Source organism: Balaenoptera acutorostrata, chromosome 15 (genome assembly GCF_949987535.1).
Source record: "Balaenoptera acutorostrata chromosome 15, mBalAcu1.1, whole genome shotgun sequence".
NCBI lineage: Eukaryota > Metazoa > Chordata > Mammalia > Artiodactyla > Balaenopteridae > Balaenoptera > Balaenoptera acutorostrata.
This window is the reverse complement of record NC_080078.1, coordinates 68,540,308-68,567,925: the sequence shown is the minus strand read 5'-3', so window position 1 is coordinate 68,567,925 and position 27,618 is coordinate 68,540,308. Positions and strand designations below refer to the sequence as shown.

General features: G+C 47.8%; 2 protein-coding genes across 4 annotated transcripts in view; both read right to left on the bottom strand.

The window, feature by feature from the left end:
* Window positions 1-4,203, bottom strand: part of LBP (lipopolysaccharide binding protein) — a 42,338-nt gene extending 38,135 nt beyond the window's left edge. For all 3 annotated transcript variants that reach the window (XM_057529901.1, XM_057529902.1, XM_007193134.3), the window contains exons 1-2: window positions 4,037-4,203; window positions 96-210 (exon numbers count right to left, since the gene is read on the bottom strand). In XM_057529901.1, the coding sequence (XP_057385884.1) occupies window positions 96-210; window positions 4,037-4,160 (239 nt within the window). In that variant the 5' untranslated portion in view covers window positions 4,161-4,203. The remainder of the gene's footprint in view (window positions 1-95; window positions 211-4,036) is intronic.
* An 8,533-nt stretch (window positions 4,204-12,736) lies between these two features.
* BPI (bactericidal permeability increasing protein) overlaps window positions 12,737-27,618 on the bottom strand; it is a 32,718-nt gene continuing 17,836 nt past the window's right edge. Inside the window, exons 9-16 of the mRNA XM_057529415.1 lie at window positions 24,700-24,876; window positions 23,609-23,668; window positions 22,026-22,193; window positions 20,850-20,917; window positions 18,654-18,696; window positions 15,782-15,845; window positions 14,607-14,683; window positions 12,737-13,126 (exon numbers count right to left, since the gene is read on the bottom strand). Of these exons, the coding sequence (XP_057385398.1) occupies window positions 13,088-13,126; window positions 14,607-14,683; window positions 15,782-15,845; window positions 18,654-18,696; window positions 20,850-20,917; window positions 22,026-22,193; window positions 23,609-23,668; window positions 24,700-24,876 (696 nt within the window). The 3' untranslated portion in view covers window positions 12,737-13,087. The remainder of the gene's footprint in view (window positions 13,127-14,606; window positions 14,684-15,781; window positions 15,846-18,653; window positions 18,697-20,849; window positions 20,918-22,025; window positions 22,194-23,608; window positions 23,669-24,699; window positions 24,877-27,618) is intronic.

Below are 27,618 nucleotides of genomic sequence, written 5' to 3'. Positions count from 1 at the left end.
GTCTGCCCCAGAGATGTCCCAAGCCAATCCTGGGGCTCTCCCACCCTTCCTCTCCGGACCCCCTCGGCCCCTGCCCAGTCACCTCAGAGCCCCACCTGTGGAATTCATAGTGCGCATTGCCGATGTATTTGATCTTGACGTCCCCACTGAAGTCGGGCAGTGTGATATCATGCAGTTTACTCTGCAGAGCCACCAGCTCCTCTTGGGCCACTGTGGATGGGAAAAAGCTGGGAGTCAGCTTAGTCAGCCTGCCTCCCTCTAAACCCTTCAGTGGCTCACACCTGCCCTGGGGAAAGAGGTCGACTTCCTGATTAGCATTAATTACAGTTGCAGGTTATTGAGCCCCTCTAGAGCACCAAGTAGCAAGAGAAACACTCAGGAGCGTCGCTGCATTTCTGGTGGGGTAGTTATGTTCATGCCCATGTTATGGATGAGGAAACAATGCCTTTGTCAGCAGCTCCGAGAGGGAGGAGTGCTGTGTGCTTGGTGGGTGGCCCTCTTTCCTGTCCTTCATGGCATCTAGCCTGTGTAGAAGCGACTGTAAGGATTTTAGGGCTAGGATTCTGGTGTTGGCAACCTTTCTAGGTGGGTGACCTTGAGCAAGTTTTCAACCTTGGTGTTCTCTGTCTGTCAAATAGCAATGATAATAATACTTTCCTCACTGGGGTGGCATGAGGGTTAAAAGAGATCATTGCAAAGCAAAAAGGGGCTGACAGGATAAAAAGCACCCTTGCTTATCGTTTTTGACCCACCTCCTAGAGAAATGGAAATAAAAACAAAAATAAACAAATGGGACCTAATGAAACTTAAAAGCTTTTGCACAGCAAAGGAAACCATAAACAAGATGAAAAGACAACACTCAGAATGGGAGAAAATATTTGCAAATGAAGCCACTGACAAAGGATTAATCTCTAAAATATACAAGCAGCTCATGCAGCTCAATATCAAAAAAACAAACAACCCAGTCCAAAAATGGGCAGAAGACCTAAACAGACATTTCTCCAAAGAAGATATACAGATTGCCAACAAACACATGAAAGGATGCTCAACATCACTAATCATTACAGAAATGCAAATCAAAACTACAATGAGGTATCACCTCACACTGGTCAGAATGGCCATCATCAAAGAATCTACAAACAATAAATGCTGGAGAGGGTGTGGAGAAAAGGGAACCCTCCTGCACTGTTGGTGGGAATGTAAATTGATACAGCCACTATGGAGAACAGTATGGAGGTTCCTTAAAAAACTAAAAATAAAACTACCGTACAACCCAGCAATCCCACTACTGGGCATATACCCTGAGAAAACCATAATTCAAAAAGAGTCATGTACCACAATATTCACTGCAGCTCTATTTACAATAGCCAGGATATGGAAGCAACCTAAGTGTCCATTGACAGATGAATGGATAAAGATGTGGCACATATATACACTGAAACGTTACTCAACCATAAAAATAAACGAAATTGAGTTATTTGTAGTGAGGTGGATGGACCTAGAGTCTGTCATACAGAGTGAAGTAAGTCAGAAAGAGAAAAACAAATACCGTATGCTAACATATGTATGGAATCTAAAAAAAAAAAAATGATTCTGAAGAACCTAGGGGCAGGACAGGAATAAAGACACAGACGTAGAGAATGGACTTGAGGACACGCAGAGGGGGAAGGGTAAGCTGGGACGAAGTGAGAGAGTGGCATGGACATATATACACTACCAAATGTAAAATAGCTAGCTAGTGGGAAGCAGCCGCATAGCACAGGGAGATCAGCTTTGTGACCACCTAGAGGGGTGGGATAAGAAGGATGGGAGGGAGATGCAAGAGGGAGGGGATGTGGGGATATATGTATATGTATAGCTGGTTCACTTTGTTATACAGCAGAAATTAACACAGCAATGTAAAGCAATTATACTCCAATAAAGATGTTAAAAATAAATTAATTAATTAATTAATTTAATTTTTTTAAAAAAGCACCCTTGCTTGGTGCCTGACACATCAGGTACTCAGTAAATGCAGGGTTTATGTCATTAAAAATATGGAAAGGACCAAAATGTCCAACTCTGGAGGACTGGTTACATTTACACAGTGGAAAGGAGCAAAAGGTAAATTTTGCCTGATCTAGCGTTTAAATATAAACAGCATTCGCTAGGACTTTCTGTTTATTTGAGGTATGAGAGACCCAGGATTCTGCCCTCAGGGAGGGTGTGTGTACACAGATGACCAGGGGTCTCCCCGACTCCGCCTCATACCACTTTGCAGTCCTCCCTCCAGCAAATGCATGAGCCAGTCTCTCTGCCAAAATGCTATCTCTTGTCCCTGGTTAACGTATCTTTTCTACCTCACCTCCTCCAAGAACCCTTCCTTGATTTCCCTCTCTGTCCCCAGCCAATCTGGGCTCCCAACGACTCTACCTGAGGGAATGTTATTACCCCAGTGAACAGATAAGGCGATTGAGCCTCCATAAATGTGAGGAGCAGCCCTCCGTCTAGTACTGAGGGGAGCGGTGTATAAATACCCGAGATCCCTTGCCCCTTGGACAGATTATTTCTGAGGCTTTGTTTTAGCATCTTTTAAAAAAATACCACAAATGAATCAATATACAAAACAGAAACAAACTCACAGACATAGAAAACAAACATGGTTATGAAAGGTGTGGGGGGAGGGATAAATAAGGAGTATGGGATTAACAGATACAAACTGCTGCACATAAAATAGATACGCAACAAGGATTTACTGTATAGCACAGGGAATTATATTCAGTATCTTGTAATAACCTATAATGGAATATAATCTGCAAAAAAAAAAAAAAAGCCTGAATCAGTTTGCTGTATACCTGAAACTAACACAATATTGTAAATCATCTATATTCCAATAAAAAATAAAATATAGTCCTACTTTTGCCCATTCTTTAAAACTGAGGTATAACATCCGTAGGGGTATAACCTAAAGGGCACTAATCTTAAAGGTATTGCCAGGTAATTTTTACATGTTTATGCACCCGTGTAGCCGCCGCCCAGAGCAAGATGCAGGGCATTCCCAGCACCCCTTCAGGCTCCCTGTGCCCCTTCCGGGTGGTAACCACCATTCTGACATCAATTGTTTAAAATTAATTAATTAATTAATTAATTAATTTATTGGCTGCGTTGGGTCTTCGTTGCTGCACGCAGGCTTTCTCTAGTTGCGGTGAGCGGGGGCTACTCTTTGTTGCAGTGCGCGGGCTTCTCATTGCAGAGGCTTCTCTTGTTACGGAGCGTGGACTCTAGGCACGTGGGCTCCAGTAGTTGTGGCACTCAGGCTCAGTAGTTGTGGCTAGCAGGCTCTGGAGCGCAGGCTCAGTAGTTGTGGCACACAGGCTTAGTTGCTCTGCAGCATGTGGGATCTTCCGGGACCAGGGCCCAAACTCGTGTCCCCTGCATTGGCAGGCGGATTCTTAACCACTGCGCCACCAGGGAAGTCCCTAGTTTTTTTTTGTTGTTTTTTTAATATATATATTTTTGTTTTTTGTTTATTTTTTGGCTGTGCTGCACAGCATGTGGGATCTTAGTTCCCCGACCAGGGATCAAACCCGTGCCCCCTGCATTGGAAGTGCAGAGTCTTAACCACTGGACCGCCAGGGAAGTACCTGACATCTAGTTTTAAGGCATATGTTTTCAAACTTGAGCAAAAATTTTCCAGCGGAACTGTTCCCATCACTGAGGCGGTAGCTGGTTTAATCATACGCCTCTCCTGGCCACCTTGCCTTTCCCATCTCACATCGCTACTCTCCTACGGTGTTTCCTGGAACCATCTCCCAAATCAACTACTCGCACCCAAATCTTTATCTCTGTTGGCTAGTGGGGAACCCAACTAAGATAAGTAACGTGCCCAAGTGACCCAGGGGTTGGGTGACGAGGCTAGAACCCGAGCCAGGTTTGCCTGACCGGGAAGTCTGCACTACCCGAAGGGAGAGAGTCCCCTCTGTGTCCCCCGCCGTACCCAGAGCAGCCTGGGGCCAAGCGGGTCAGCCAAGTCCAGCCAACAACCGCAGCTCCTTACCATACTCCAAGCCCTTGTCGGTGATCCTGGCGACCAGGCCAGGGTTGGCACCCAGGGCCCCGGGGGTGTATGTGAGCATCATTCCCAGCAGGAGGGAGGACAGGGCCCCAGCCGAGGTCCCCATCCTGGGTTCCCAGAGGGCTGGGCCAGGTCTGTCGCAGCCTCAGGCTGGGCCCAGCTCCCTTAAGTAACTGAGGCCTGAGGCCTGGGGCGGCTCCTGAGTGGGGCGGGTTCCTGGAATCCGAAGGGGAGGCCTAGTGACTGGAACCTGCTTGCGACACTGTTGGGGTCATGGGTCATACTTAAAAGCCTGTTGTCGCCGTCCCGGGTGAGAGGATGGGTTGGCCTGGGCCCAGGTGACACTCTCTGTCCCCCGTTCCCACAAAGAGACCCCACGTTCATTTCCAGGAAGGCCCGGTTTTATAGACAAGGAAGCTGAGGCTCAGAGAGGCCAGGTCACCGGCTCAAGCTCACACACCCGGCAGGTGGCAGAGCTGGGAGTCCAAGCCAGCTGAGTTATACTCACCTCAGTTTATGTAAAAAAGAAATCTCCGTCCCACCCCCGCTCCCCAACCCCGATGGGAAAACAGGCTTCTCAAGCCTTGCTAGTGGTAAAATTTTCTGGAAGGCAACTTGGCAAATCCTTAAACACCTGCATGCCCAGTGACCCAGTAATTCTACTTCTGGAACTTGACTCTAAGTACAGAATTAAGTCAGTGTGGAAATATGTCACAGCAGTAGGATGCCCTTTGCTGCTCCGTGTGACATCGGCAAGGTCGGAGTGGGACCCAACCTAAGGCGTTCAACAAAAGCGCACTGGGTATACTAACTATCATACATTTAAAGTGAGACTGCAGAAATAAATGTATTTCTTGATACTTCAGAAAGATGCTTATGAGGGTCTCATTGTCAATGGCATCATAGGGTGGAGTTCTATTTCTTTGTTCTATTCTCACGTTTGCCAGTCTAGAAAATTCTTAGCAAGGAGTTATGAGGGATTGTTTCTGGTTGGATGGGCAGGACTATGGGTGTTTTGAAAACCTTTTTGTTTGCTGGTATTTCAATTTTTATTTTCTTGGGATATATTGTATTTGCAGTAAGTAAAGAAAATAAAATTTTATTTTGGGAAACAAAATTTATAGTAGGGATTGTGCTTAATTTGTAGGGATCTCTCCCCTCCCAAGGACTCCCTATATTCGTGAGTTTTGTTTTGCCCCCACCTCCAGGAAGCCTTCCCCGATCACCTCATATTTCCCTGGATTAGAGGAAGGTCCTCCTCTGAGATCCCAGAAACCTTTGCACTTTCTCCATCATAGCATTAACAACTCTCTGCTTTTCTGTAATTGTGGTACTTTAAAAATATGTCCACAAATTCTTTGATACTCTTTCCATCAAAAGGTGGGGTCTCTGTGTCTTCACCTCGAAATTGGGTGGGTCTTTGGACTGCCTCAACACACTGACTGTGGCAGGAGTGACAGGGTTTCTTCCCAGTGGGTCATAAAAGGCACTGGATTTGGGGCTGGGATCAGAACTTCCCACGCTGAGCGCAGGGAAGCCCACACTGGGGCCTCTCTGCTCCTCTGTGTCCTGTTGTTTCTGTCCATCAGGCTGAGGTTTTTCGGGTCCTGTGTCCCAACCCCCAATCCCCCTGCAAGCAGCCTGAGTGCTCCTGAGGGCAGGGCTGAGCCTTGTGAATCCTGTGATCCTTCCAGCTTCGGGTGGGAACTGGCAGGAAAGCAGCATTTATTGAGCACCTACTAGGTGTGGGGCGCCATGCTGGTTACGCCACACACCCCCTCTCGGCCCTGCAGCAGCCCTTTATGGTGAGTACTGAAGTCTCGTTTTGAGCTGAAGAAACTGAGGCTCAGACGGGTGAAGTGATTAAGCCATAGTCACCCAGCAGGGGTTTGAACCCGGATCTGTGAGATGCCATTACAAAGCGATGGTCAGAGAAGGCTTCTCTGAGGTGACATGCTGAGTTGGGACCCTAAGGATGAGGAGGAGGTGGCCTGTGGAAGAGCCATTCCAGGCCAGCAAAGAACAAGGACAAAAGCCTGGCAGCAGTGTGCCTGGCAGCATCTGCTCCCTGGACTCTGCCTGCGGAGGTGGGGAGGGGCGTTGGACTGGGAGCCAGGAAGCCAAGTTTCTGATCTGGCTTCTGCCTGGCCATGGGGCCCTCAGCAAGCCTTGTTTCCTGCTGTGCCTAAGTTTCCCTCTGTAAAATGAGGGGGACAGAGCAGGTGACTCCCATGGGCCCTTCCAGCTTGGAGACGAGGGAGGACAGTCTAGAGAGTGGGGATCTCATGGGGACACAGATGTCACTCTTCCTCTGGCAGAGTTCTGAGAATGTCCAGGCTGGGGGCTGTTTACAGGGGCAGGAGTTCCCATAGCAGTGAGCTTTGGACCTTAGAACTTCCCTGGCTGGCCAGCGTGCCCCATGGGCCCAGGCCCGGCCTCCACCGCCACAGGTGCCCACCCCCAGGTCAAGGTCCCTGCTCGTGACCCAGGACCCAGCAGAGGCCCCTGGGAGCAGCATGAATCCAACACTGGTCAGAACCCCTGGACTTTTCTCCTACCACTCTGTCCATCCACCTCCACGAAAGCCAAAGCCGCTGTCACTCCCTCACCATCAAGTCCTACAGCAGAGAAAATGCTCTCCCTTTTAACAGGAACGGTGTTTACTGTGTTCTGATTACAAAAGTCTCAAAAAGAATTTGGAAAACCCAGAATTTGGAAACCACAGTGCCTGGAATACGGAGCAGCACATAGTAGATAATTGAGTGAATGAACATAAATCGGAAAAGTGAAAGGTTAAGGGCATGGATGCTGGGACCAGGTGGCCTGGGTTTGAATCCTGGCTCACCCACTGGGTGACCTTGGGCACGCTGACTCAGTTTTCTCATCTGTAGTTGGGCTCAGCCAAAGGCCAGCACGGCAGAAGGCCGGAGGTCAGGAAGAGAGCAGGGTCAGGGCACTTCTCCCTGCTTCCTCCTTGCTTTGGATTTTAGGTCTGGCCGTGGTTGCATCACTCTTGACACTCCTCTCGCCCTTGGCTCCAGCCTCCCCATCTCCCCCCCAGGCTGGGACACCCCGACTGCTTTCTTTGCGGCTTCAAGCCTAGGGAGGCTGGTTCCTGGGGGCCTCCCATCCTTCACAGGTTTCCTTAAGCCTATCCCCCAGCTCTATAAATAGCCCCTTCATTCGAATCCCAAGAACCATCTGAGCTGGATTCTGATTTCCTGCCTAGACCCTGATTGACACAGTTGGTACACTGAGTATTTCTTCTGTTATTGACCTTTTGTAGCAAATGCCTTCCTCTCCTGGAGAGCTCTGAATTCTTTTCCAAAGTCTGAACAGGTCTTGTGCGGGAACAGTAGCCTGTGAGACAGAACTAAAAGTACACAGCAACCCTCACTCTGCCACCAAGGATGTCTCTGGGGGCCACCTTCCATAGGGAGGTGACATCCTCTTGGATCTTGAAGGTCACACGTGGTTTTGCAGAGGAGAGAGCCAAGAGCCGTCCAAGAGAAGGAAGCAGGGTGTGTCGAAACACAGAGCCAGAACACGTGATGCACTGGCAGCAAGGAAGCCTGGGTCCCTGTCTAGGCTCTGCTCCTGATGGGCTGTGTGACACGAGGTAAACCATGCCCCCCTCTGATCCTCACTTTGCCTCCAAATGCAGATGAAGGTGTTGGACAAGGACAGTGTTCCTCGGATCCCAGGGATCTCATTTATTTATTTTATTTTAAAATTTATTTTCATTGACACATAATTGACAGGTAAGTTTAAGTTGTACAACGTGTTGACTTGATGTATTTATATATTGTAGTATGATCACCACTGTAGCATTAGCTGACACCTCTATCACAGCACACAATTATCATTTCTTTTTTGTGGTGGGAATAATTAAGATCTAGTTTCTTAGCAACTTTGAAGTTTATGATACAGTATTGTTGTCTGTAATCACGATGCTGTGCATTAGACCTACAGGACTTATTTATCTACTAGTTCTAAGTTTGGACCCTTAAATATCATCTCCCTAGTTCCTCCCCACCCCAGGCTCCCAGTAATCACCATTCTACTCTCATTTTTATGAGCTCAGCTCTTTTAGATTCCACATATAAACGATATCATACAGTATTTATCTTTTTTTTTTTTTTTGCTTAGCATAATGCCCTCAAGGGCCATGTTGTTGCAAATGACAGGATTTCCTCCTTTTTCATGGCTGAATAATATTCCATTGGGTATAGATATACAAATGCCAGATGTGGAGATAAGGGAATGCTTGTAGACTGCTGGTGGGAATGTAAATTGGTACAGCCACTAGGGAAAGAGTATGGAAGTCCCTCAAAAGATTAAAAATAGAACTGCTGTATGATCCAGCAATTCCACTTCTGGATATATATGCAAAGGAAATGAAAACAGGATGTTGACGAGATATCTGCACCCCTGTGTTTATTGCAGCGTTATTCACAATAGCCAAGACATGGAAACAAACAAGAGTCCGTCAACGGATGAATGGATAAGGAAGTTGTGGTATGTATATATACACCAGGGATCTTGTTAAATACAAATTCTGATTCATCACGTTCCTTTGGGAGCTGAGACTCTGCTTTTCTAACAAGCTCCAGGTGGTGCCAATCTTGGACCGTACTTTGAGAGCAATGGACTAAACGGGCTCCAAGTTCCCTCCAAGCTCAGTGATTTTATACCTCTGTTCACTCTTATTTTCGGGGCAGTTTTCTATGATGTTGCCTGCACTCCAGAGCACATCGGCTCTAGTTGAAGAGAAGGATGTCGTGAAGACCTGCCTTTTTGGAGCTCTGTAGGCACTTTGGAGTTTGATGTCTATGGTTGCCCCCTCTCCCAACCCAGTCACCTGCAGATGTGTGATGTGTGTGCATGAACGAACACACACACACACACACATGCGTGAGCCCTGAGGCATGTGGATTTACAGAAAAAAAAAATAGTACCGTCAGTGCCGATCCAATGTGGTTTGAGATTGTGTCACCTACTTGGGATGCCAGGAGATGTCACCTACTGAAGCAGGGCTGGCCACGAGGGCACACAGCCTCTCACCCCAGGGAAACTCTAAGGAACTTGAAAACCCTCCCATGTCTCCCTCCACCCCTTCTCCGCCTCTGCAATTGGCAGCATCTAAAATCCGAGCCATAGCCTCATTTCACCAGGTCTTAATAGCTTTGGGGACCCTAAGGAGCTTCTGTTAAAATGAAAATGTCTCAGCAAGAAAAGATTCTTTAATATTTGCCAGAGTTCACTTTATTGGATTCCTTTCCTGGAAGTCCAGAGGGCCCTTGCTTTTACAGAAGGGGAGGATGAGACGGAGGGAGGGAAGACCAGCCACACAGTGAAATCCATCACTGAACCCAGATTTCTAGCCAGGCAGTGGTTCTGATTCTTGGGGTCAGGCCCAACCAGGCAGGCAGCCCTGGATCAGACTTTGAAAATCATGACAAAGTGGTTTTGGATTCAAATCCTAGATCATTTAAAAAATAAATATTTATTGAGTGTCACCCGTACGGCAGGCATTGGGAAGAGAACTGTGGCAAGCCAGATATAGTCCGTACAGTAGAGTGAGAATTAGTGGGTTTATTAATATTTAGTGCCAACTTTGATTACTGCCTGTCAGATACTGTACCACAGATTTCACATAGATGTGATTCTCATAACAACGCTTTGAGATGGGTATTATTATCCTAATTTTACAGATGAGAAGACTGAAGGCCAGAGGCTTAATGGCTCAAGGTCACACAGCTGGTAAACAGCAGAGCAGGGATTTGAATCCACGGTGTCTGGGACCACAGCTTCTGCTTTTAACCACCACGGCATGAGCTCATCAATGGTATCACTCATTCCTCACAACAACCTCGCACCACAGAGGAGGGCAAGGTTTTACCTCTACTTTTCAGAGGAAGAAATAGAGGATTAGAGAGGTTAAGTACCATTCAGAAAGTTGTGCAGCCCAAGAGCGGTTGGGTTGACACCTCTTCTTCTCTCCCCCTGTAGGGTACCCCTCCTTCATATTTAAGTCAGCATTGCCAAAAGGAGCCCCAAGTGGGCAATGCTTAAGCAGAAGTGAAGCTGCTCTGATAAGCTTTTAGGCAGTCCAGAGTGGACAGTTCAATTCTTTTTTCTTTAACACCTTTATCAACATATTTCACGTACCATAACATCCACCCATTTCAAGTGTACAGTTCAGTGGGTTTTAGTATAGGGTTGGCCAAAAAATTCGCTCGGGTTTTAAATGGGAAAACCCGAACGAACTTTTTGGCCAGCCCTATATATTCACAGGGTTGTGCAACTCTCACCATAATCTAATTTCAGAAGATTTTCTGCACCGCCCCCCCCAAAGAAACCCTGTACCCATTAGCCATCATTTGGAGTGAGCAGTGCTTAGCCTGAAGGGAGAAGCCGCTCCAATAGTGGTTTTGTAGGCAACGCGGCAGATAATTGGGAGTGTGTTGGGGGGATGTTCCTCACATCAGACCTCCAAACAACTGCCTATTTCTCAGCCATTAGTAAGAGGTCTCCAGGGCACACTGTGTTCCACTCACCAGTCTTTTTTTATTTTTCGTTGCTGTGCATGGGCTTTCTCTAGTTGCGGCAAGCGGGGGCTACTCTTTGCTGTGGTGTGCGGGCTTTTCATTGCGGTGGTTTCTCTTTGTTGTGGAGCACAGGCTCTAGAGCACAGGCTCAGTAGTTGCGGCGCACGGGCTTAGTTGCTCCACAGCATGTGGGATCTTCCCGGACCTGGGCTCAAACCCGTGTCCCCTATATTGGCAGGTGGATTCTTAACCACTGAGCCACCAGGGAAGTCCCACTCACCAGTCTTTAGATCCAAGAAATAATTGCACTTTTTTCTATAGAAAGTGGGGCAGGGGCTGCCTGAATGTTTTGGAAAGTAGAGGGTAGGTGTGGGAAGGGGCTGACCATCTCCAAAGAGACGAAGTGAGGGTGGGAAAAAGCAGGGTTATGTCCCCTTACTTATCTGTTATGCTCCCACCCCAGCCAGAGGGGTCTTTAAAAAGTGTGAATTAGATTGTGTCCTTCTCCTGCTCAAAACTCTCCAATGGCTTCCCTTATTTTCTGGAACAAAATCCAGAGTCCTTAACAGTCTTCAAGGCCTCCCAGCCTCATCCCATGCTGTGCTCCATTTGCCCTCTTCCAGCCTAACAAGCTGCTTTTTTCTGTTCTTATTCAGTGCCTCCATTAGTCTTTGGCAAACAGAAAAAGTGCACCCTCTTGGAGGACAAATAAGAGAAAGGGTTTTGTTCCCTTAGCCTGGTGCTTTTTTACAGTGCACGGCCTAGGCAACTGAAACCATTAGTCCTGCCTTCAATATGCCAAGCCCCAAACAGGCAAGATTTGGACATCTGGGAGGAGTGGAAAGAGCATGGGCTCTGACGACATAAAAGGCAGGAATCCCAGCTCTGCCACTGACCAGATGTGTAATCCAGGGAGTGACTCAATCTACAAGGACTGAACAAATCTCACCCTGGGGGATGGAAAGTGCTGTGAGGATTAAATGAAATCATTAGTGTGCTATGCTTGATCAATGTCCCTCCCTTCCCCTGTGTGGCCCCAGAGTCTCTACCTCCATTTAACAGAGAATCAGTGGTGTTAGCAGAAGCATGTACATTTTTCTTTTAAAATTAAAAAAAGTCTTTTATCTGCTTTCCTCACTGCAATATTTCTCTCCATTTTTACTAGCACCAGCCTGGATGAAATCTGAAGGACAACAGACTCCTAATTTGTGCCTACCCACTTCCACTCTTGCCCTTCTAATGTTTTCAGAAGTCACATAAAAAATTTTTTTAAATGAAATCTGGTCATGTCATCCGTACACCACTGCCTGCTTCAAACTCTTCTTCATTCTTCTGGTCTCAGACCAAATGTCAACAGCTAAGGAGGCTTTCCAGGAATGTTCAACCAGTTTCAAGTACAGCGCTATTAGGACCCATCTAATGGCCTGAGATAGCCACACCTGATGTTCCATGATAGGAAATGGCCCAAAGTCCCCAGGGAAACTCACCAAGAGTCCAACAAGAGTCTGGGCTGGTGATCGGGCTTCCACACCAGCCTGGAGAGTCATGGGGAAGTGTTAATTGCAGCTGAGAATGTGACTGACTAAAAACTCCAAAGGGCTCTGTCCCTTGGCTCAGTGCTCTGCTTTGGGCCCAATGGCTGGGCAGGAAAGCATGACTAAGAGAGCCATCAAGGTGGAGCCCAAGTGTGGGGCAGAGAAAACGGGCTGTGCAGGATAAGCGCTCAACAGCGATCCCGTGTGGTGGTGACAGGAGCAACAGCCGCTGTAGATGACTACACAGGAAGACAATGGGCGGTGCGGAATCACTGTTCAACAGCGACGCCACGTGGCAGTGGCAGGAACAACAGCCCAATGGACAGAGCCACTCTACAGACCTCTGCCTGACATTAGGAAGCAAGACCCACTCCCTTTGGACTAAGTAAACCCCAATTATTCTTGGGGATTGTGGAATGAGGGATGCCCTCAAAAAGAGACAGTGGGAGTTTCTGCTAAGGAAGGCATGTGGGGGGGGGGCTCAAGAAATTAATTAGAGAACTAAAAAGAGGTGATTGTATCTTGGTCACACTGGGTACAGCCAATGAACGAATGAATGGACATAAAACAAGAAGAAACCATACCATCACACAGAATTCCACAGAAAAAACAGGGCTTTTGTTTTTTTAATGTTGTGTGAAGCACAAAGAGAAATATTGTGATTACAATTGAAATGCAGTTCCTGGAGGAAATGTCCATGCAGCCTTAGCCCTTGAAAGAAATTCATAATCCCTAAAATACACACCACACACTTTTCCAAGGAACAAGGTTCCCATGTTTACGTCGTTTCTGAATCTGAGTTCAGAGAAGTTTGCAAGAGTCTCCGAGTCAAGAGCTAGAGAGGGAAGCCTGGAGGCAGCCCGTGCCCCATGGGGCCTGTCAGGAGCCGGTGCTGACAGCCCCTCACCTCCCGATGTGATTGACAGCCCCCAGCACCCATGGGGACTTCAGCCGTAGCGGACATCTGCACCAAACAGCAGGAAATCCTGGGGGAGAGATGAGAAGGCCGTCATCAGCCAGAAGAGTACCCCTCATTTGTGAATGTGGGTATGCTGGGTTTTTAGAAGGAAACTTTGGGAGCCTGTCTGTTGGGAAGGAGAGAGCAGAGCAGGCCTGTCTGCTGACAGAAAGGCAGGAGTGAGTGGGGCGGGGGGCACCTGGCATCCCACCCCTGGGGTCTGCCCATCAGTGGCTGCCAAGGCCCATGAATCTGTTAGCAGCTTCTCTGCCAGCTGTTCTCTTCTCAGACGTGGAGACCCCCGGGCTGCTGGGAAGGCCTCCACTTGTCATCCCTGCCTCTTGGCAGCTCCAGGGAGCCCTCCTTGCAATCAAAGTTGCAAAACCACTTCTCTTTTGCTCCTTCCTGCCCTTCACTCAGGATTTTCAGAAATGAAGGAATTAAATTGTGCCTATGGGGTCATTTTTTTATTTTAAGGATGAACTTGGTAAAACGTGGGGAACGTGGGGATGCGTTTCCTCTGCTCGCTCAGCTATTTCTCTACTGTCTCTTAGCCCTGGTAGTCCTCCCATTAAGTTTAAAGAATCAGGGATTGATGGGCTGGATGTTGGGGGTGAGGGAGAGGGAGGAAGCTGGGTGGAGGTTTCCCAGGAGGGCCACCAGGTCATCAGGAAGCCATGGACAGCGGTAAGGAATGTAAGAGTGGGTGATGCTTTCCTTGCAGAGTTATCAGCTTTGTTGGGACATAGTGGGTTTAAGGATGGAGGCACCGAGGAAACCAGCGTAGGTACACTTCGGCCATGTAGAAGACACTGGAAGCACGGCCGGGTCACTGGGCGGCACAAAGGTGGCTGTTGAGCCTGAGTTGATGAAAGTGACCAGGGAAAGCAATAGTGGGGGAAGGGCGGAGGCCGGGGCAGGAACCCTGGAGAACTCCCACTGGCAGGGGAAGGAGAAACCAGCAAAGGAGACCAAACAGCCCAGTGAGAGGTGGCTGGAAAACCAGGAGAGGGAATCTTCAAAGCTAAGAGAAGAAAGCATTCCATGGATGGGGAAAATAGTGTCAGATGCTGTTGGGGGTCAGGCTGAGGGAAAGGGAAGAGGAGGCCGTCCATTCCGGTATCTTAATCTGCCAGACCCTGCACTTTATACCCCAGGGCCTAGAAGGATGCTGGATGCAAAGGAAGGCATGTGACACCTATTTGTCAAGTATTTAAGTGCATCCACCTTATAAAAGAGGCTTTGGGGCCACCACATGAGTTCCATTTTTACCAAGTGGAGGGTGGGAGTGGTGCAGCCCATGGTTAAAAGCAGGGACCTGGCTTTGACTTTGGACTTCATGTAATGGCTGTGTGGCTTTTCTGAGTCTTAGCATCTGTTCTCTGTTTAGTAACAGCGCCCACCCTCTGGGATTGTTGTAAGGGTAGAAAGCGCTTGATCCAGAGCTGACATGGAGGAAGGTGGCTATTGTGATGGGAGATTTGGCGAAGGAGAGCTTGGGGACTCACCTGGTGAGGCTGAAACACCAGGTTGAAGAGCTGGATGGAGGCGGGCAGCGGGAGAGGGAAGCCTTTCTGCAGCTTCTCTGCATTGGAGGTTAAGGTAGAGGTTAAGGTTAAGGTACCTCCTCTGTAGGGAAGAGGGAGGTAGAGGGAGGGAGGGGCAGGGATCCGAGACAGCCAGCCCGGCCTGCCGGCAGCTCCCCTGGCCCTGCAGCTCCCCTGGCCCCGCATGCCTGGCTCTGGGAAGAAACCTGTGAAGAGGCTGCCTGGAGTCTCCCACCCTCTCCTCCACCGCGCTCCAAGCACCCAGGACTGGTGAATTCCTGCCCCCTCAGCCCCAAGACCACCCTCCTGAGGGTGGCCGGCACTGCTGGTGCACGCCCAGCCCGAGTGACAGCCGGAGCGGCTGCTTGCTGGGCTGTGGAGGCCCCCCGGGGACATATGATGGATATGCACATGAAGCCCCTCGATGTTTAGGATGAAACCAGAAACGGGCTGTGGTCAGGGGCCAGCTCCCCCATCCCACCACATTCTGGTGTGAAACTCTGGAGAATTCTAAACTCCAACCTGGTCCCTCAGGTCATTATGAAGCTGCATTTGTCAAGGTAGGAGGAGAAGCCAGAGTCTATATGTAATAATTTGTTGTCTTCATTTACAATTTCTAAGTGTTCTAGTTACACAGCATGTGGGCCTCTATTTGTGCCCTTGCCCCTGGCTCTGCAAAGGTCAGGGGTTTCACCAGTGAGTGAGCTGAGTGGAAGCGTTAGCCCAGGTTCGCCCTTCTTCCTTGGTCCTTCTCTCTCGGAGTTGGAAAAAGACCTAGGGCTCTGGCTTCAGGGCTGGGATCCAATCCCAGTTCCATCTCTCACCTTCTCTGTGACCTGGAACAATCACTTAACTTCTCTGATCTCCCATTTCCTCCTACAAAAACTGATGACGTTGCTATCCCCTGTCTCTAGGGGCTGTCTCAGAGGCTGGATGGGCACATAGGAGGAACTCAACCCTTTTTCCCGTCCCTTTTCTGGGTCAGGTGCCATTTGAGGTTCATTTGAGGGCAACACCTCCAGCTACCACAACTGGGGCTGGGTATTCAGTGGCTTCAGGACCGAACCCACCCACCCCCCCCCCGCCCCGCCTCTTCCCCAGGACTGAAAATCAATCCTTTCTCCAAAGCTCCTTACTGTTAATCTTGGGAATCACGACAGTGGGCACAACGTAGTTCATGACATTCTGCAGCAATTCAACCTGGGGATCCGGAGGAGGATGGGACGCACATCAGGGCACTGTAGCATCAGCTGTCCTCCGTCACCCTCCCTCCCACCCAGAGCAACCTCGCAGCTGGGAAAACCGCTGAGAGATGGACACGGGGTGACGCGAAAACTCTGCAGCTTGATCAAGGTCACCAGTGATCCCTTTTGCTTTAAAGGTTCCAGATGCAAATCACATTCTAGACTGTAGGGGGCAAGGCTGAGGTAAGGAAGGTCATCACAGAGTATTTAAATGTGAAAAACTTTGCATAAGAAAATGAACCCGCTCAGACACTGTGGGCTAGAGAGCAAATTAGTTCAAACTTTTGGAGGGCTATTCGGCAATGTTCATCCAAAGCCTTAAAAATGTGTGTGCATGGTGGGCCAGCAAACATGCCTCTAAGGCATTTATCCTAAGGAAATGAAGTAGTGCAATAAATAGGACCAAAACAATAAATTAACAGCAACCTACATGTGCAACAATTGGGGAATCATCTGGGGAACATGGTGGCACTTTGCTACTAAGAGATACTATGCACCTATTAAAAATGATATTGTAGATATATAATTATCATCACAAATTTTTCGTGATATATTTTTGAGTAAGAAAAAGCAGGCTAATGTATAACTGATTCACTTTGCTGTACAGCAGAAACTAATACAGCATTGTAAATCAACTACACTCCAATAAAAATTTTTTTAAAAAGATAAAGTAGGCTACAGAAACCATGTAATTCCATTCTGTTATTAAATATTCATAGAAAAAAGTCAGGAAGGATGTACTCCAAATTATTAATTAAGTGGTGAAAACAGGAATGGTTTTTATTTTTATTTTTTTTGTTTTGCAAATCTGTAGGTTCTGACTCTTCTATAATGTATATGTTTTGCTTTTGCTATAATAAAAAAATTTCAAAAATAATGTAACACCCTCAAGATTATTGCCTGTAGTGGTGACATTTACAACTTGTAAATATGTACATTTTTGTTTCTAGAACAATTGAGTTTCCTTCCCCAGACTGTAATTCCCTGGGCTCATCAAATGTGGTGCCCTTTTTCTCATGAATCTGGGAACTTTAAATTTTTATTTTCTGTGGAAGCAGAAGTTAGTTACTGACTGAGTCCAGCTGCCACCATAAGAGCCTTGGCACCAGTAAATCCATGAAAATACAATGAGGGTGCTTTGGGCCCTTCTGTTTGTTGTAATCTTATCAGATGGAAATGGCTGGCTGGATTTCCATTGGATTTGGAGGGGATGTTGGGACTGACTTCAGGGCTGGGTGGCTTATAAGGCACCCACTCGGTAGAAATCTTGGGGGGCATTTCAGAGATCTAAGGAAATGTTCTCCAGAGGTTTAGCAAGAGGCTCTCTGGAAGATTCGGGCCATGTGCAGTAAAACACTGTGGACAGAATTAGCACACTGTGGCTTCTAATGGAAGTCACAAGAGCGATGCTCATTCAGGTCGGCTGTTGAAGTACACTTGACCTGCTATCTACAGGGGCAACTCCCCACCAGTGCCAGAGGGTGGTGATGGGGGAGCAGCAGGGGTGAGTCTATTTGATGACAGTCTGTGATTCCGGGTAGTGGAATCATCTACTTAGGCTGGCAAGACACCTGCCATCTCCCTCCCACCTGCCCTACTCAATCTCTAAGTGACTCTGCCATTCATTCACCCAGCTGCTCAAGCCAAAAATCTATGAGTCATTCTTCATTGCCTTTTCCCCCACCACACACATCAAATCTCTCACCAAGCTCTAATTCTACTTCCAAAGTGTGTCTCCAATCCACCATCTTTCTCCTTCTTCCTGGCCTAGACCCAGCCTCCATCATCTCTCACATGGGCAAATGCACCTGCCTCCCCAACGATCCACATGGTCTGACTCTCATCCCCCGTAATCCGTTCCCCCCATCCCAGCCAGAGGCATCTTTTATAAAGTATAAATCAGATCATGTCACTCCATGCATGAAACATTCACCAGCTTCTTGCTGCCCTTTGAACACAACCTATTCTAGTCCAGAAGGCTCAGGCAAGCCAGCCCCTGCCTGCCTCTCTACACCCCCTACTTGCTTTTTCCAGCCACACTGCTTCTCTGCATTCCCCAAACATTCCAAGCTTGTTTCACCACAGGGCCTTTGCTCCTGCTATTCCCTCTGCCTGCAACAGATCTTCACCTTGCAGGCTCCTTCAGCCCAAATATCACCTCCCCAGAGAGGCTTTCCCTGATCACATGGTCTAACCCTTAACCTCCCCCATCACTTTCTACCCCACCTCCACTTAGTTTTTCATAGCATTGATCTTGACTGAAATGATCTTCTTCATTTCTTATTGTCTGTTTCTCTACTACAATGTAGGCTCTAGAAGAAGTCACTTTCTTGTCTAATTCATCAGCACATTCCCACACCTGGGGAACAGTGCCTGCCACATAGTAGGTACTCAATAAAGTAATTAACTTGTTCATTCAACAAACATCTGTTGAGCAGATTTTCTGTACCTGACTGTGCACATTTAAGCCCATTTAAAACTCACCACACTAACTCAGGTGGAAAGGATTATCCCTGATTTGTGGGGAAGATATAAAGTTCACAGAGGGGGAGTGACTTGCCCAAGGCCCACAGTTAGTAAGCTTGGAGCAGCAATTCCAGCTCAGGTCTCTGTGCCCACAAAGCTCCCCGCATCATTACTTCACAGGCAAATTATATGCAAATGAACCAGTGGTCTGTTGAAATGATGCTATGAGCCCAGGTGCCCTCAGGACAGTTGTCTCAAGATCAGAGGAAGGAAGGAGCCCCAATGGCCTCAGACTCACCGGGAAGTGGTCAATGTCTGAGTGCTTCAGTTTCAGGAGCAGCCTGTGAGAAGAGGAGGGGGAAGTTGAGACCACCATTAGCCTGACTCATATTAGAGTTCAGTTGCTGGGGAGAAGGGGCCCACTCTGGTGGATGCTGTCTGGTTTTCCCATCCTGTATCCATTCCCCCTTTCTATGGTGACAGCGCCCTGATTTTTCCTTTTGGACGGTCACCCATTCCCTACATTATTAATGCTGGGTTCTGGGGTGGGCTGGCCAAAGGGCAGAGTCTATCTCCCCTGCCATGGTGATTGTTTCAAGGATTGACCTCTAGCCCATGCTGGTCCAATGAGAGCTGGTCCCAGGACTTCTGCTGGAAATATTGGAAGTGAGGTATTCTCTTTTCTCCAGCAAAATTAGGGAGATGCTGGTAACAATTTTTGCCGTCACTTGGTGACAGCCTGCTGGGAAATGAAGCCAGAATAAGGGATAGTAAAGCCAAGAGATCAAGAGAGTCAGAGTTGTAAGGATATCATTTGAGCACTTGGATCCACCCTTGCCTGAAACACTTGGACTTTTCAATTATTTGAGCCAATAAATAATCCCATATTTACAGACTTTATGGCATCTTAACAATGATCTAGGAGATAGGTAAATAAATGGCTATTTATTGAACCCCTATCATTCACTATGTTGGTTGCTTTATCCCATTGAATTCCTGTAATACCCAAGAGCCAAGGGCCATCACACTCCCATTTTACAGATGAGGTCCTTGACACTCAGAAAAGTCAAGCAATCTGCCCAAGGTCATACAGCTAGCAATCAGCCAAGTAGAATTTCAAACAGGTCTCCCTGATGCCAAAGCTTTTGTTGTCTCCAATACTCTACAAATTTTGAAAACTCTTGCCCTATGGACTCTCACCACCCCCATCCCTGCATATTTTAGAAAGTCTGTGTTCAGCCATCACCCAGCTCTATTTTCCCCGGCTCCTCTACTTGAGAGGCCCATGGGTGTTTCCAGGAAAATTAAATCCACATGTTTCTAAAGCAGTAACACTTGTCAAAATGATGCCAGGAGAATTAAGTAGCACGTAAACCTCAGGAGCCAAACTCAAGGTTAAGAAGGACAGCTCTGTGCCAGAGAGAAGGCAGAAATGGGGAGGAATGCGGGTCAAGACTCAGTTTAAACAGTGTGAAAGTGATGAAGATGTAGACGCCAGGTTGGAATGCGGGGGTCACCGCATCGACTCTCTGCGTCTCCCTCACTCCTGATCTCTGTGTATCTCCTTGTCTCTCTCTCCTCTTTCCTCCTTTTGTGTCTCTCTGTCTCTCCTGTTAATGTGTCTCTCCATCTGTCTGTCTGTCTTGCTCTCACTCTCTCTTTCTCTGTGTCTCTCCCTCCCTCCCTTTGTCTCTCTCTGTCTCTCTGTCTCTTTCTGACTCTCCCTCATTTCTGGTTTTTTTTTTTTTTCTTTTTCTGTGCGCCCCTCTGTCTTTCTCTTTTCCTCTTGCTTACTGAGTGCTTATTGTATCCCTCGAAGTGTTCTAAGCACTGCAACACATATTAATACCTCATTTCACCCTCAAAATGATGCTGTTGGCAAAGAATAGTTATTGGGTTTATTTTACCAGCCAGGGAAACTGGCTGAAGTTTGGAGAGTTCAGTGCTTGCCAAAGGTGAGCTGCGTTTCCAAGGCAACAGGCTCAAACTCAGAGCCCACACCCTAACCACAACCTCCTCTGCTGGGATTCCAACCCAGGCACGGATTCCAGGGTATCCCAGCAGGAGATGGCTGACGAAGTCCCAAGGAAGGGTGTGAAGAAGTTGAAGTGTTCTCCAAGTGCCAAGGAAGGCCAGGGACGTGGAGTGGCTGGGGGCTGGAGCACGTTCATCAGCTGGCACTGCCCAGCCATGAGTGGGCCTAGGATGGGGCGGGGGGTGACCTGGGCTGCAGGGCTTTCAGTGCTAAAACTGGGACACTGCAGACAAACCGAGATGGTCGGTCACCCTATAATGTGTGGTCTCAGGTCACTTCATCTCTGAGCATCAGTTTCACTGCCTGCAAAATGCGGATATCGTGCCCACCATGCGCTGTTTGAGACTTAAATGGGATGGATGAACAGGAAAGCTTGGCACACTGTAAGGTCATTGCTAGCCCACGGGCACCAAAAACAGATGGGCAGCCCCCTCCTCGCGTGCCCACAGGCCCACTTACTTGTCCAGCTTGAGCTCTCCAACAAGTCTGTTGGACCTGGCACGAATATCCACAGAAATGTTCATGTTCTGCAAATAAACAATCCAGGAAGTGAAGGCCCCTGACCCAGGGGCTGGGGACTCTGCGAAGCCTCCAAGACCAGAAGGTAAGCTTCACAAAGGCTTGGCAGCGGAGCCCTCATTGTTGGGTCAGACCTGAGGGACCCACGGAGGAGAGGACTCTTCCTTTTGCAAACTTTGTGCTTGTTGATGAGTCCTGGCCTGTCAACCAATTACCATTTTCTCCCCCTGCTTCTGAGACCATTTCAGCGTTCCCAGGCCACTCCCATGGACTGTGGGAGACAGGCTGTGGGGCTGGAGTCCAGGCCAGTCCTATTCTCACAGACATTCATTCATTCATTCATACAACGAATGTTTACTGAGTCAGGAAACCAAGACTCCCAACCTCAGCTTTCCTGCCTACTGTCTGTGTGGCCTTGGGCAACCCCCTCAGAACCCACTGAATCTGCAAAGTGGGGAAAATGGGCCTCAGCCTGAGACTGGGCAGACCTGAGTACCTCCTGGTGGGGACAATCTGGCCCTCACCTTCAGTTGCCAGAGTGGGTGCCACCAAATGTTTGCGGTGTGACAGAGTGATCAAATGAATGAATGCACGAGTCGGTCATGGAATAAATACTTGAATAAGTGAAGGATTAAACTCACAAAGGACAGAATAAAGATATGCATGGATGAATAAATGATAAAGGAATGAATGAACAAACAAATATACAAATGAATGATCAATTGAACAAAGGTATAAGTAAATGAATAATGGAATAGATGAATGTATGTATGAACCAGAAAAGATATAGTATATTTCAAGATAGCAGTCAAATGAATAATTGAATGAATAAATGAATGAACAAATCCACAAATACATAATTGAATGACCAAAGATACAAGTGAATGAATTGGAAATAGTACGCATATTTCAAGCCAACGACGGAACGAACAACGGAATGAATGAATGCCGGTAGAAGTCAGAAGCAGTAGGACAGTGGCTCCAGTCTCAGGCCCTGGAAACACACAGTCCAGGTTTGAGTCTGGGCAGGACTCACACTGGTCCCTCTGACTCTGAGGGCCATGCTCTTGGCCCTGTCCAGGGCTCCCCATCTGCTCTCACCCAGGAGCAGCTTACCATCTCAAGCAGGAAGAGGGGGGCCAAGGAGGAGTCTGGGAGGACAGCAACGGCCTGGGTATCCAGGGAAAAAGTGAGGTCAAGGCCAGTGGGGCACACGGCGACGTTCGGTGGGGAGGGGGCCCAGATGAGGAGCTGCATCTTCATGTCAGGGAACATCTTAGCCACCTGCAGCCCCCATCGGGGACAACCAAAAAAAGGGGCAATTTTATTAAAATGTTTCTAAATCCAATCTTGTCCTGGTCCTGCATAAACACCACCAATGTCTTCCCATTGCTTTCGGAATAAATCGTAAAGACTGCATAATTCAGCACTTGGTACCCTGCCAACCTCACGCCCCATGCTTCTACCTCTTGCCCTTTAACTCCAGCCACAAGGGACTTCTCTTCCTCAAATATGACCTGCTCTCTTCCCATCTGAAACCCTTTCACTCTCTGTTCCCTCTCCCTGAATGCTTGTCCTGTATTCTTCCCTAGCTTCACTCTTTTCCTTCCTTCAAGTCTAGAGAGCAGTGGTGGCTTCAAGGGGGAACAGAGGAGAGCTTTGGCAACACCCCCATCTCAGCTAGCCTCCAATCCTCCCCCAGGTAAACTCACAGCCTGAGTAAAAAGAATGCTATTGTTATGCAAATGAAGCTTCAAGACAATTCCCCTGGCTCCCTACCAGTCACTCCTCTACACCAGTACCTCCTGTATAGAAATTTCTGGAAGTGCCACCACCGAAGAGGCCATTATGGACGGAAAGTTTGTGTCTCCCCGGCCCCCCCACCGCCCCCTGCAAATTCATATACTGAAGCCCTAACCCCCAGTGTGGCTGTATTTGGAGATGGGGCCCTAAGGAAGTAATTAAGGTTAAATGAGGTTATCAGACTGGGGCCTGGTCCAACAGGATTACTGTTCTAATAAGAAGAGACACCAGAGCTTTCTTGCTCTTTCTCCATGTGCTCAGAGGAAAGGCCATCTGAGGACACAGCAAGAAGGCAGCGATCTACAAGCCAGCAAGAGAGCCCTCACCAAAAACTGAATCTGCTGGCACCTTGATCTTGGACTTCTTGGCCTCCAAAACTGTGAGAAATAAATTTCTGTTGTTTAAGCCAGCTGGTCTGTGGCATTTCCTTATGGCAGCCCAAGCAGACTGAGAGGCCTTCCTCCGCTGCTTTGTCTGAAGTGACCTCATCAAGTTCAGCCAATAAGTGCTGGCTTCACTTATCACAGTCTGCATTTTCTTTTTTATTGTTTTGGGTGTCTGACAATAATGTTCTCTCTCCACTGGACTGGAGCTCCAGGAAGGCAGGGATATGGTCTGTTTTGCTGGATGCCCAGCACAGGGCCGCAGAAATGTGGTGGGCCCTCAATGAATATTTGCTGAATGGATGAACCCTCAGCATCTACCCTCACACCTGGTCACGTGGGTGCTTGGAGCCTTTCTCTGTACTGGGGATGGGCTGCACAAAGCTATTTCCATACTCTCGGGCTGGGTTGCCTCTGGATCTGGAGAGGGGCGCTCTCGGCAGGCCACTCAGCAGAGGCCTGTCCTCCTCAGCTCCCCCAGGCCTGCCTAAAGGGGAGCAGATCCTTTCTTACCTGGGGTAGGAGGGTTCCAAAGAATTTTGTCGTCAGGAAGAACTTGGATTTCTTTGGAAGCTGTAGCGAGAGAAGAAGAGAAAAGGATCTTGGAAGATTATGTCATAGATTCGGGGGCAAATTCCATATGAGGGGTGAGAGGCTGAATATACAAACAGACCATGGCCAGACCACATATGACAATAGAATGTCGACCCAGAATGGTCAGGGCATGATCAATGACCACCAGCTTCCCTATTTTTTGTATTGAAAAAGTCAAATATGCTCCTCAAACCAATCACATAGGATGCCCGGCTTCCGTTAGCCCACCTCCAGCTTCCCTGCACCGACAACCTCCATAAGAGCCTACCTGAAGCCCTCCCTTTTTTTCACTATAAAGCTTTCCTGCCCCCTGTCTGCCTTTGAGTCTCTGCCAAACGCAATTGATAGAGGTTGACTCCCTTGCCCTGAAGAGTTCTCATTCGGGTGGTCTTTCTTTATTTCCACAGGGGGGACATGTGGGGGTCAACGTCCCTTTGGTGCCTCTACAGAGAGGGAGGATCTGGCATCCCTTCAGGGAGCAGCGTAGGAGGAACCCAGTGTGGGTGGTGACCAGGGTGGGATCAGGTTGCCCCTAGACTCTGGAGAAGATGGTCATTTCCTCATTTTACAGATGGGTAAACTGAGGCCCAGAGCAGGACTCAGCCACAAATATACAATGAGGATGATGACGATAACGGTGATATGATGATAAGGCTGGATTACAGACCAACACCTGGCAAGTACTCAGTCAACGTTGGCTGTTACTGTTAGTATTCAGAGGACTTCCTCCATGCTGATAAACCTGTGCTGGGGCTGCACCAGCATTCATATCTCATTTAACCCTCATTACACCCTTCGGAGGAAATAGAGGAAACCGAGGCTCTGAGAGGCTGAATAACCACCTAAGGTCACCAGCTGGAAAAGAGGGGAGCCGGGATTTGAACTCAGGTCTGGTTGACTCTAGAGTCCAGACCTTGATCTCCCCAACTGTGAACCAAGACTCAGATCCAGACCGTCTACTGCACTCTGAGCCCAGAGCTCTTCACACATCTACCTCCACCTGGCCTTACCATGTCGTTGCTGAGGGTCAGATTCAGGACTCCAGCCTCTTGATACACGAGCCCGGCCGTGTTGAAAAGATATTCGGAGATGCCCAGGTACACCATGCGGTTGTGGTCGGTGGGAAGGGTCAGCGCCGGCGGGGCAAAGGGAGGGGGCCTGCGGTGGGCCAGCCTGAAAAACTCCCCCTGGGGGTGGAGGCGGCAGAGTGAGCCTGGGCATCCTTCAGGAATTACAATTCGATGTCTCCATTTCAAGAAAAAACGAGCTAAGGATACCAATCACGTTTTCACAAAGGAGAAAGCCATGGCCAGAAACTAACAATAGCATCTCTCCTGGGGCTACTTTCTAAGTGCTTTTCCCACCAACCCTGTGAGGTAGGTGAGATTATACTCATTTTACAGGAGGGGACACTGAGGCTCAGGGAGGTGAAGTGACTTGCCCAAGGTCACTCAGAAGGGTAGTGGCAGAGTCAGGAACTGAACCTGGGCAGCCAGGGTCCGGCAAGCACACTCCCAACCACGCCGTTGGCTCTGCCTCAACCTTGCAAAGAAGCGCAGAAATTCTCCTAAGAGAACAAGGAGGTTCTGTTTGTTTGTTTCCATCTATCAAATTAGCAAAAATTTCAAGAGAGAGGTAAACTGTTTTAAGTGTGTGTGTATTTTAAGCTCATACGACCCAGTTTTTGGTGAAAGTATTCACATGCTGCTGGGGATTATATGTTTATGTTTCTGAAGAGCAATTTGGCAACACATTGCAAAAACAGATCACTTATTTAGTTAAAAAAATAAGAATGTTGAGTTATAAAAAAGCAAATTGTAGATGGATACATATGTTAGAATACCATTTATGGAAAATTTAAAGGCCTATAAAACATACTATATAAGAATTATTGACACACACAGGCAAGAAGGACACACAGGGACGTCATCCGTGTGATTCCCTGGAGGGTAGAGAGTCCCCAAGGGGGGCCTCAGCTATTTATTTCTACAATGTTTCATTTCAAAAAAATCAGAGGTGAGTATGACAAAATGTGTAACATGTCTGAAATCTGGGTGGTGGGTATGTGAGAATGTGCAATATTCTCTGTACTTTTGGATCATTTCATCATTTACAATTAATGACTGTGACACCCATACAATAGAATAAATACCATATGCAACTCTTAAAAATATCAGGTGTAAAAAAAAGACAAAAAAAGAAAACATAAAATACAAAAATAAAAAAAACAGGTGGACCTATGTACCAAACAGGAACCAGCTCTAATATACATCATTAGGTGAGAAAAGCAAGTGAAGAACAGTGTGTATTCATACGTGCGAACAGATTCTCAGCAAAACTCGATGGGCTTTCACATATGTATATGTGAATGCTTAGGACCAGGAGACTGGAGGGCTAAGACCCTCCACGGCTGACAGCCATTACCTCTGGGCAGGAGCCCCAAGTGGGGATAGGGGGCAATAAACAGGACATTCTCATTCGCTAGGGATAAATAGGAATTGTTTTAATCTTTTATTCCATCGTATCACTTAGATTTTTAAAAACTATACTATTTGGTCCAGCAATTTCACTTCTAGGAAATAGTCAAAGATGGGCAGAGATCCAGCTATAAGGATATTCGAGGCAGCTCTGGTTAAACTTGTGGGAAAAATGGAGAGAGCACAGATGCCCCAGGAGGGGGCACTGTCCACGTACCTTACCACAAGCTGTCCACTGAGAGACCCAAGAGCCAGTAAAAGGGCTACGGGAGGACATTTCATTGATAGATGTTCACATTATACTGTTCTGGTTTTAAAAGTTGTAAAACAGAATGTAAAATATGACTTGTATACATGCATGTGCGTGTACGTACTTCTATGTCTATATATGTGGTTTTTATGCGTATTTGTTTCTGCCTCTGTTACATGTGTCTGTGTGTGTGTGTGTGTGTGTGTGTGTGTGTAATTTCCTGTGTCTCAGCAGAGACAAGGATTGGAGGGTTGGAAAACTGTAACTTGTGTGTCAACAGTGCATGTCTCTGAGTTGTAATATTAGGGTAATCTCTCTTTCCTTCTTCCCTTCCTTCCTCCCTTCCTTCCCGCCTATTTATTTCTCTGCTCCTTTGTGGTTTCTATATTTTCTTTTTGACATCAAATGTGCTTTAGAACAAACAAGTAAATAGTAAACAAACAAGCCAATCACCGATTGTGGAGGGACTGAGGTACATCCAGAGGGGATTCAGGGAGTGGGACTTATTCCAGCTGAGGAGGTCCAAGAAGGCTGCTTGGGGAGTGACAACCCAGCCCACATCCACTGGAAGATAAGAAGAAGCCAGTGGGGTAGAGGAGGGCATGGGAGGGAGGGGAGTCCAGGCAGAGGGGATGCACAGGACGAAGGCCCTGAGGTGGGAACTAGCTGGATATGTTGAGGAAGTGCAAGGCCAGTGAGTTTGGTTGGAGGGTGGGGAGTGAGGGGGAAAGTGGCATGAAATGAAACTAACTCCATCTATCCTTCCATCCATCCAATACATATTTACTGAGCACCTATTATATGCCAAGCATAGTTTTAGGTGCTACACATACAGTAAAGAACAAAGCGGGCTTCCCTGGTGGCACAGTGGTTAAGAATCCGCCTGCCAATGCAGGAGACACAGGTTCGAGCCCTGGCCCGGGAAGATCCCACATGCCGCGGAGCAATTAAGCCCGTGTGCCACAACTACTGATCCTGCGCTCTAGAGCCCACGAGCCACAACTCCTGAGCCCGCATGCCACAACTACTGAAGCCCGCGTGCCTAGAGCCCGTGTTCTGCAACAAGAGAAGCCACCGCAAAGAGAAGCCTGCGCACCGCAATGAAGAGTAGCCCCCGCTCGCCGCAGCTAGAGAAAGCCCGTGTGCAGCAACGAAGACCCAACACAGCCAAAAATAAATAAATAAATTAATTTTTAAAAAAA